General features: G+C 36.2%; 2 protein-coding genes across 3 annotated transcripts in view; one reads left to right on the plus strand and one right to left on the minus strand.

The window, feature by feature from the left end:
• The window catches only part of LOC120531421 (unconventional myosin-XIX), a 76,450-nt gene extending 75,878 nt beyond the window's left edge, over positions 1-572 (minus strand). Inside the window, exon 1 of the mRNA XM_039756826.1 lies at positions 360-572. Coding sequence (XP_039612760.1) covers positions 360-467 — 108 coding nt within the window. The 5' untranslated portion in view covers positions 468-572. The remainder of the gene's footprint in view (positions 1-359) is intronic.
• pigw (phosphatidylinositol glycan anchor biosynthesis, class W) lies at positions 87-6,293 on the plus strand. Of its 2 annotated transcripts, none has more exons than XM_039756829.1 (2): positions 87-107; positions 3,105-6,293. In XM_039756829.1, exon 2 carries the CDS (start codon positions 3,126-3,128, stop codon positions 4,626-4,628), a length of 1,503 nt encoding a protein of 500 aa, XP_039612763.1. In that variant the 5' UTR covers positions 87-107; positions 3,105-3,125; the 3' UTR covers positions 4,629-6,293. The 2 variants fall into 2 exon arrangements, with proteins under 2 accessions (XP_039612763.1, XP_039612762.1); XM_039756828.1 differs by lacking the exon at positions 87-107 and adding an exon at positions 640-685 and having other exon boundaries at positions 3,105-6,292.
• The last annotated feature ends 3,828 nt before the right edge of the window (positions 6,294-10,121 follow it).

The raw sequence follows: 10,121 nt of genomic DNA on the forward strand, positions 1-10,121 counted from the left end.
CTGACACCATCCGGCTTCTCCCACTTTCTAATTTGAATTTTGCTGATCTTTTGAAGACTCAATGCAATGGAATGTAAAAACTGTTCCAGATTCACTGATGCGCAAAGGTAAATGAAACACATAATGGCCATCATCGTGATCAAAAAAAAGTTTTAATTTCATAATGAGACAAAGGTACTTTCTGCTACGGATACTTATTTCGCTACCGGATCTCAAAAGCCTCTCACAAAATTAGATAAATGTTAAACTTTCATGAGGAAAAACAACTGAATAACTTCGAAAACTAAGCTAATAATACAGCTTTAAATTTGGACTGAAACGGACAGATCTGAAGGGCACTCGGGCGCTCGGCAATTTACCTGCTTCGCTCCAACTCCCACTGTACTGCCACGCGTCCAGAACCTTTTTTTACTACTGGTTGAGCTGTAGCCAATGTGGGAACTTGCTCTTGCGTTGGCTGTTGACATTTTTCGTACCGAAAAAATCACCTTTTCCAAATGTGTTTTACCCTGATCATTTCAATTCAATCGCTTACTTTAAGAGCAGCTACGGCATGCCATGTAACTGCAATATTCAAACTAATGCAAATAGGGCAGGCTCTTGACTGCGTCATTACGCTCCGCCCATTTATAATTACTACGTCATGCGTGCTCCTGCCAAGTAGTCGGCCGATGCGGAAGTAAAGGTAAATGTTCTGACTGCAGTGCTGTTTTTATGTATTAAAATGCAATCTGAAAACGTGTTCATAACATATTATCATTTAGGTTTAACTGATTTTAAATACAAAACAAAAAAGTATTTTTTGAATGAAAATAGTTTTTGCTAAGATCCCCGCGATTACATGTGTCATTTGATTACGCTCCTTTCAAAGCAAACCGCGTCGTTAAGCGTTAACAATTGTTCCAAGAGATTGTTTACTACATATAAATACAGAGGCTATCTTAGTGCGTCCAACGAGAAGTCAAGCAAAATGACACCTTTCATTGGCTAACTAAACCGATTACAATATGCAAGCTTCCAGCCTGAAGAAGGGGCATCAGTTGCCTTGAAAGCTTGCATATTGTAATCGATTCAGTTAGCCAATAAAAGGTGTCATTTTTTCTTGACTTCTAACTACATCCATGGCTAACATGGTACGACACCCTACTACTTAGTGCGTCCAAGCTATTGTTTATTGGTGACTAAATATTTTATAATTAAAAAAAAAATAAATCATATACCCTCAACAACAATTCACTTTATTTATACAGATAAATAGTTATATTGACAGCAGTAAATACATAAATGCATCAGAGGTCTTTTACTTGTATTCCTTACGTAAGATGACCATTAAGAAAATAGCTTTAGCTTGTTCAGCACATAATATAACGTATTGGTGAGGTTTGGTTTCTTTAGGATAACACTCATTTATAAAAAAGTTTCAGTTTAAATGTTTAACTCCGTACATATGAAAATTAAGATATAGTCTATGTTTTTGAAGTATAAATTTATGTTGCATTCCTTTTTGTTTCCTTGTAAATGTGAACAAAAAAGCATAGCTTGATGAAATTTCATTCATCCATTTTCTGTGCACATTTTTTTTTTCATTGCAAAGTTGCAGTGGCCACAAGAGAAAACGGCAACTTGAGACAGGAAGCCATTCTGTAGTATTACTCACCACGGACAAAACACTTTTTTTGATGGGGATTAGTCCACTGCAGGGTACATTCACTAATGTTAGGCAAATTTAGAGATGTTGGTCAAACTAAATTGCAGATGTTGGGTATATTGGAGAAAGCTAGAGTGTCTACAGCAGGGGTGCTGAAAGTGTTTTGGAGTGATGATAACTTTTTCAAAATCAAAAATATAGAGGACTACCCATGGCCAACAGCTTCTAATTACTGTAACTTTTGTGTGTTACAGTTATTGCCTCGTAAATTTAAATGCATGTGTTACCTTCACTGTTATTCACTTGGAAGGTTCTTTAAGAAGACAATTAAAAAAAAAAAAAAACAAGCGCAAACAGAACTCTGAAAGACTTGCACTGCTCCTTGGTCTATGAAAATTCTTGTATTGCCACTCTGAGTATCATGTGGATTACATGAGCAGAGCGGGAAGAAGTAGAGAAGAAGAAGAAAAAGATGCTATCATCTGCAAGAAAGTCATACAAGGTGCTCTGTGGTTGGGGTCTTAAAAAAACTTTTGTACTGATAAAGCTACATGAAACAGCTCTAAGAAAGATCTGCCCATGGACCACTAGTGGACTAGAGAAAATATGTGAATGTAGGGGTGGGGATTGATTTGTTTTCGATCTTATGTTTGTAGAAATTGATTTATGTGTATGGAATGTTGTGTGATTTTAATAAAATCAAAAAAAAAGAAAATATGTGAATGTGAGGGGAACATAAAAACAGCACACAAATAGAATGTGGACTTTTTTAGTACAGAACTTTCGAGCTGTGTGTCAGCAGCACTTTCCACTGTGTAACCCTTAGCACAATGTGATATTCTGAAACCCGCTTTTGGGTCACGTGAGGCAAAACCCTGTCCCAACAGCAGAGGGTGCTGGGCTTTAACCAACCTTGAATGGGTAGTTAGTCCCTTTCAGGGACCACTTACACAAACATCCATTCTGTGAGGTAGAGATGTTAATTAAATGTTCATACATGTCATTCCAATGTGATAGAAAAACTGAATTACCATGTGATAAAAAGCACACAGATATAGGGAGAACATGTAAACTTCACACAGGCAGTGACCAGACACAGAATTCACACATAGGACACTGTGTCTATGAGGCAGCAACACTAAAAACAGCATCATCACAATCAATCAATCAATCAACATTTATTTATATAGCACATATTCATACATAAAAATGTAGCTCAAAGTGCTTTACAAAATGAATAGAAAAATAGAAGACAATAAAAAATAAACATATGCCTAATATTAATATCTGATTTGGTATTTTTGTACTATTTGTTATTACTTTTCAGATATTTTTGTTCTATTTGTTGTTACTTTTCAGATAGCAAAAACTATTTTCATGGGCATTGATTTTTGTTTGGGTTTTTCAAATTGTCTGGTAATTGTTTATATCACATATATCCTTTTTCTTATTCTAGCTTGAAAGTTGTTGAAGAAAAATGGTGGATAAGCAACTGAAAGAAGACTTTGTCAGTAATTTGAATGGTACCAGTCTTGTAGAGATAGCCCTTGGCTCTTTACTTGCTCCATTATGTGTGGTCAGTCGAGGTCTGATAATAATTCTGTGTTTCCTAGGAGGGCAGGCACTTCCACTTTCAAAGAAAGCCCATTTCCTAGTGGACTTCATGTTGATTGTAATTCCTCTTGTAATGTCATGCACTCTTTTAAGTGATATGCTCTTAATGGTTATTTTAAGTTTTTTGGTCATCAGTTTAAGTTTATTTCTCCAAGTGTACAACAAGAGAAGATACTTTCTCCAAGACAGATGTCTTCACATTCTTAAAGTTTTTTTAGGAGCCAATTTGGATAGCAAAGTCATTCCTTCTGTGACAGCATTCCGTGTGCTTGTCAATATGAAGACTGCAATTAGTATTCTTGCTGTTGATTTTGCAGTATTTCCAAGACGGTATGCAAAAACTGAATCCTATGGTACTGGTGTAATGGACTTTGGTGTGGGTGCATTTGTTTTGGCAAACTCACTGGTAAGTCCAGAATCAAGACAGAATAACATTTCCAAGTCAAAACTGTGTCATGTCATAAAACAGTTGCTGTCAGTTTGGCCTTTGGCTGCTTTAGGAATGGGGCGAATAATAAGCCTCAAATTTGTTGACTACCATGAGCATGTCTCAGAATATGGAGTCCACTGGAATTTTTTTTTCACACTTGCCATTGTAAGAGTAGTGGCATCTTCTCTCTTGACTTTTGTACCAGCTCAAAAATCATGGATTTTTGCCTGCATTATTGGAGTTTTTTATCAGACAATTTTGGAAACAACGGGTTTAAAATCCTATATTTTGCAAGGGAGTGACAGAGAAGAAGGGTTTATAAGTGCCAACAGAGAAGGTTTGTTTTCAATCTTTGGCTACATCACTATTTACTTAGCTGGAGTACAAATTGGCTTGTATATTATGGAAGAAAGAAAGCAAGTTAAAGATTGGATTAAAACATTTCTCTGCCTTTCACTTGGATGTGTGGGGCTATTTTCAGTTTTATTCATATGTCAGAGGTTTATTGAACCTGTGTCTCGAAGAACAGCAAATCTACCTTTCTGCATTTGGATATTAGCCCAGTCGCTGTTTTTCCTATGCTGCTTGATATGCATGGATCTCATCTTGGTTTTTGCAAAACTGATATCCAGATGTTCTCACGTACCTTGTTCATGGACTGTTGGGTCAATACCCTCAAGAAAGAACAGAATTTCATCAAGCAGCTCAGATAAAGCTACATTGGACAAAGAAAGATGTCTTCTTCAAAGCATAAATAGAAATCAGCTGTTCTATTTCCTTCTGTCTAATTTTATGACAGGATTAACTAATTTAACTATTGACACGCTCAGTCAAGGAGCACTGGTTTCCATTTGTGTGCTTATGGTTTATATGTTTATAAACTGTTTTACTTTGTATGTTTTACACCTTCAAGAAGTGTCTGTGAAGTTTTGGTAAACAAAAAACAATATAAAGAAAAATCCAGTATTTGAATGTATTTTTGTGATCATATTTAAAGGTTGAAGATAAATTTTCCAAGGATTATGTCAGAATTACCTGATGTATTAATTTATAATCCTGTACTAGTTACATATCTTTGAAAAAATATTTCTGGACTTAAAATAGCAAAATTATGTGAATGAGTCAAAAGTGCTTTAATACTATAATTTTACTACACCATGAAGCCAAACAAATTATACTGTACCTCATAAATAACACTTGCATTAATCTATTTAAAATTTTTGTAACATTAAAATATGTTACTGAAAGCAAGGTTATGTTCATGGTACAAAAATCATTTTTTTCATCATTCATTTTTACGTATATACTTCAATGTGCTAAAAATTATTTTTGTTTGTAAAAGTTAAATTTCTTGCAAAGAATTATTCTTTTGAGTAACTTTGTCAGAGGAGCTACATTAGATTGTATATGGCAAATCTCTACATATTTTTACATTGTCTGGTAAATTTGAAAATAAAGTTGTTGCTCTTTATTTAATTTCTTGCACAGTCTGCATGAACAAAACTTGTAGTAATTAATTAGGTTGCAAGATATGTGAGATAAGTCATGCATTTGTGTGTATTATTCAGTGATGTGGTATCCATACTTGTACAACAATTTGGGATTTAAAGCCTGCCTCTGACCTGTCCCTGCTGTGGGCGAGTACAGTTATAAATTACCCAGAATTATTTTACTGTAGGTTTGGAAAATAATTTTTAAAAACAAATTACTACATTTGACATTATTTTGCTTCTATTTTGCCCTGTCAAAAAAGTACTTTATTTTTAACCAAATTGATTAAAAATCTTACCAAAAAAACAATACTTTTCCTGAAGTTAGAGTAAGATATTGATTCCAAGTGCATTTTTACAGAGTGAGCACTAATCTTTGTGGCATATGTATAAATGCTTGTAGAGTAATATTTGTCTTGATTTGGTCATCTGAGAAAAAAACATAGTCATAAAATGGGCATAAAATATAGTCTGTTTACATTGAATGCTTTATTGAGTATATTACTGAAAATACATTTGTAAATAACCTGTTTTTTCAGAATATATTATTGTTTACTCTTTAAATGTTTTGTTTTCTTACATAGTACTTCCTTTGTGTGTTTTAAACTCAACATTGACTGAAGAAAAAGCAGTGTTTAAAGTAATGTTTCTTTTAAGATGTATTTTTCACTTACATAAAGGAATTAACAATGCTTGGAGTACAGGAAAACACAGCACAGTGAACATTTACTTGTCATCAGAAATAATCGCATGCTGCCCTGAGACCACTGTAATGCATATCAGGGTTTCATTTTTATATGCTGCTAGAATATACTGTTTGCACTAATGCACAAATAAATGGGAACAAAAGTTTTCACTTGCCTTTTGACAATGAGTTTAAAATCTCATACATACCCTGGGGCTCATAGCACTGTGGAAATATTTTATATATAACAGGGGCCAGCACACATTTTGGTGCCCTACATGTTAGACCTGTTTCTGGGTATATTTGACCTGCTGATTCCAAAAATGGCCCCAGTTTTCCCCTATCAGCTCTAGTTTTTGAGATACAGAACATATGCCATATACCACTCTTCACTTGGCTCACCCATAAAAAGTCACGATATTTTAATGTAGTGTTTGAATTAATATCTTTTAAGCATGAAGGAAACATATTAAATATTAAAAGAAAAGTGTACTACAGGAAAATCTACTTATTTCATACCAAAAGCACAGATTTATGATACACACTTTCCAGTCATTTATAACACAAGAAGCTACTTTTGTAAGACTTTTGAGCGTGGGATATGCTAGGACAATCCTGCATATGATTCCAACAATAGTCTTCCATCATGTGTGCCTGCTGTCTTCCTTGGTATCTGGCATCCAGCATCCATTGTTTTTATGTTTTGGTGAAATCTTTCACCTTGCTCTTCGCTTAGTCACCAACATTCTCTAGAAAGTGATCGAAGTGACTGTGCAGATAATGGACTTTAAACACTCATGCTACAGACAAGCTTGTTGAAATGAAAGAGCATATCCTCTACTAACTGTGTGTAGTTGTCTGCTTTCTTGTTGCCAAGAAAGTTTTTCACAACAAGAACAAATGAAGACCAGACATATGATTCAATTTCATTCATTGATCCTTTGAAATGTGGGTCATTTATAAGTTCCCTCATCTGTGGACCATCAAAAATTCCTGCCTTCAGTTTTTCCATGGTAAGTCCAGCTAACTTTTGTGCAATGTATTCGATGCATGAACCATCTTTATTCAAAGTCTTTACAAATTGTTTCACCAGGCCTAGCTTTATATGTAATACTAGCAAAATACCCGCGCTTCGCAGCGGAGAAGTAGTGTGTTAAAGAAGCAATGAAAAGAAAAGGAAACATTTTGAAAATAACGTAACCTGATTGTCAATGTAATTGTTTTGTCACTGTTGTGAGTGATGAGTGTTGTTGTCATATATATATATATTTACACACACACATAAACATATATATATATACATATCTATACATATACACATATATACATACATATATATCTACATATATACACACACATATACATACATACACACACATATATACACACAAATACATATATATATACATACATACACACACACATATATAAACATATATATACATATACATACATATCTACATATATACACACACAGCTATTTCAGTATCAGTGCAATACGCTGTTTGTTAAAACGGTTGACTCCCGCTCTTACGTGCAATAACAAATCAAATCATTCAGTTGTCTTTGCTCATATGTCATTTTAGAGCTGGACGCCTGGCATCTTTTTTTGGCCACAAGTTCGTTTCTGTTTGGTGTGAGGTTCTGTGTTGTGGAGATTCTCAGGATGGAGTGCAGGTGCTCATCAGTGAGGCGACTCCTGTGTGCTGTTTTGTTAGTCTTTATCACTGAGAAGAGCTTCTCACACAGATATGTGCTACCAAACATGCACAAGGTTTGAGCCGCATGTAGACGGACTTTTTTTGTTCTTCAAAGTCACCAAAGCGCCGTGCAAACTCAGTGCGCTCAGTTTATCAGCAAAGTGCGTATTTGGGAACACCGTAGTGACGACTTGGTTTAACATTACTTGGCAACAGGGAAAGTGAGGCAAGTTGCACTGGTGCATTTGTGTCTCTCATAAAAGCAGCTTCACTTGAAATCACTTTGTGATTGTGCACGGGTAAAAACGTCCGCTGAAGTGTCAGATTCTTATTTAATTATTCTGCTTTCTGTATCTTCTGCATTGCATTCAGGTTACCCTGATGTTTTGTCTCATAGTGCCGTCTTAGATTAAATTCTGTAATTACGCCACATTAGCTCCACAAATGAGACACACGGGTTCAGTAAACATATACTCAGCCTCCCATCGCTTTTAAAGGCTCTATTTTCAGAATGAACTTTTCTCTCCGGCATCGCGTGAGCTAGCTTCGCAATAAGTGTTCGGCAAGGCAGCTAAAGCGCTGCATTATGGGAACTGTAGTTTATTGTGTTACCAGCGCTTCATATACCAGGGCCATTAATAACAATAATACAGTATATAAAATGATCTGGGGCGGATATAATTACGCGGGGCGGATGTGGCCCGTGGCCCTTGAGTTTGACAAATATTAACTAAATAGAACTTGAAAAGATATATTTTTGAAATGTGATCGCAATTCAGATAGAGTTGGCGCACTACAGCCTGCATCCTCCCCTCGCTCTTACTTTTTTACCGTTCATCTAATGAATACACTGAGTATGGCTTTACCAAAACAATCATTGATGGCGAATAAAGTATCCATTATTCGAGTATGTAGATCGGAATATATATATACATATATATATACCCGCGTATCGCAGCAGAGAAGTAGTGTGTTAAAAAAGCTAGAAAAAGAAAAGGGAACATTTTAAAATAACGTAACATGACTGTCAATATACAGTATTTGTTTTGTGAGTGTTACTGAGTGTTGCGGTCATCAAGGATTTGATTAGCATTATTTCTTTCAATCAGGCTCGTATTTGTAGGATGTGTTGTGTTCAAGTTACATTCCGTGTTTGTCAATCGTTGTAAAGATAACAGGTTTCTTTCATCGATTCGTTTCTTACTGCATCAATAAACAGCTCGTCTTCTTCTTTATCTGAGACCTGACACACTGCATGCACGTTTTTTTTTACACTGTCTTCCTTTAGCGGGACATTGACTTTTCCACCGTGTGCTTTGTTTCCGCAGTAGCTGGATTTATGAATATGCTTATCAGACGCTTCATATTTTTTGCTGTCTTTTCAATTGTGTAATTCGGTTTTTGTTCAGCGCTCTTTGGAACTGTTGCCTTTTATCTGTGCACTGCGTCAGTTCACGTGAGCCGCTCGGTGTACATGCAACGAAGGTTCTCAGCTGTGCTGGTGCCATCTCGTGCTATGTCCGTGGCTGTATTTAATGTTACCTTAGTCCTGGCACTTAAAACTTTCTCTCGCAGTTTCGCTGAGTTTGTGTCAAACACCACCCTGACCATTTCATCTTCCTCTCCATAAACACAGTCCTTCACCCGTGAATATTTACCCGTGGCAGTTTGCTATTGGATTGCCGCTGACGGACGGCTTATATGGGCAGGCACTAAATTACAAACGCCAGCGCAGCCTGTCTATGAACTTAATTTAAAGTGTAGGTTTACATCGTGCTTTGTTTCCGAAGTAGCAGAACTCATGAATATGGTTGTATATGTCACTCGCTCGCTTCTTATTGTTTCGCTGCCTTCTCAATTATATAATGCATGTTTTCTTGAGCGCTTTTTTGAGGTCTTCCTGGTTTTCTATGTACTGCGTGATTACGTGGGAGGCGTGATGATGTCACACGAAACTCCGCCCCCACGGCGTTCACGCTCATCTCCATTACAGTAAATGGAGAAAAACAGCTTCCAGTTATGACCATTACGCGTAGAATTTCGATATAAAACCTACCCAACTTTTGTAAGGAAGCTGTAAGGAATGAACCTGCCAAATTTCAGCCTTCCACCCACACGGGAAGTTGGAGAATTAGTGATGAGTCAGTGAGTGAGTGAGTGAGTGAGTGAGTGAGGGCTTTGCCTTTTATTAGTATAGATACTTCTATCTCATGCTACCAAAGGTTTGATTACATTTTGTCCTCCAACCACCATATATACCCTCAGAGGCCAATCTTTTCTTGCCCAATCTTCATGTTTGGCTCTACTATCCCAAAGGCATAAAAAGTAAGGATACTTTGTGTAGCCACTTTGTTGACCGAGAAGAAAATTAACCATCTTCATCTCTACATAAACCACCCATTGATGTTCTTGTTAATTTATCTTTTCCAAGACTAAAGAGGTGGCCTTGTACTCTTCTTTCATCCTGGTGGAGACCAATTCAATCTTATCTAAGAAACTACAGTTGATGTGGTCTATCCAATGGAATTTTCTGAATCAGTGTCCCAAATAACCC

Source organism: Polypterus senegalus, chromosome 6 (assembly GCF_016835505.1).
Source record: "Polypterus senegalus isolate Bchr_013 chromosome 6, ASM1683550v1, whole genome shotgun sequence".
Lineage (NCBI taxonomy): Eukaryota > Metazoa > Chordata > Cladistia > Polypteriformes > Polypteridae > Polypterus > Polypterus senegalus.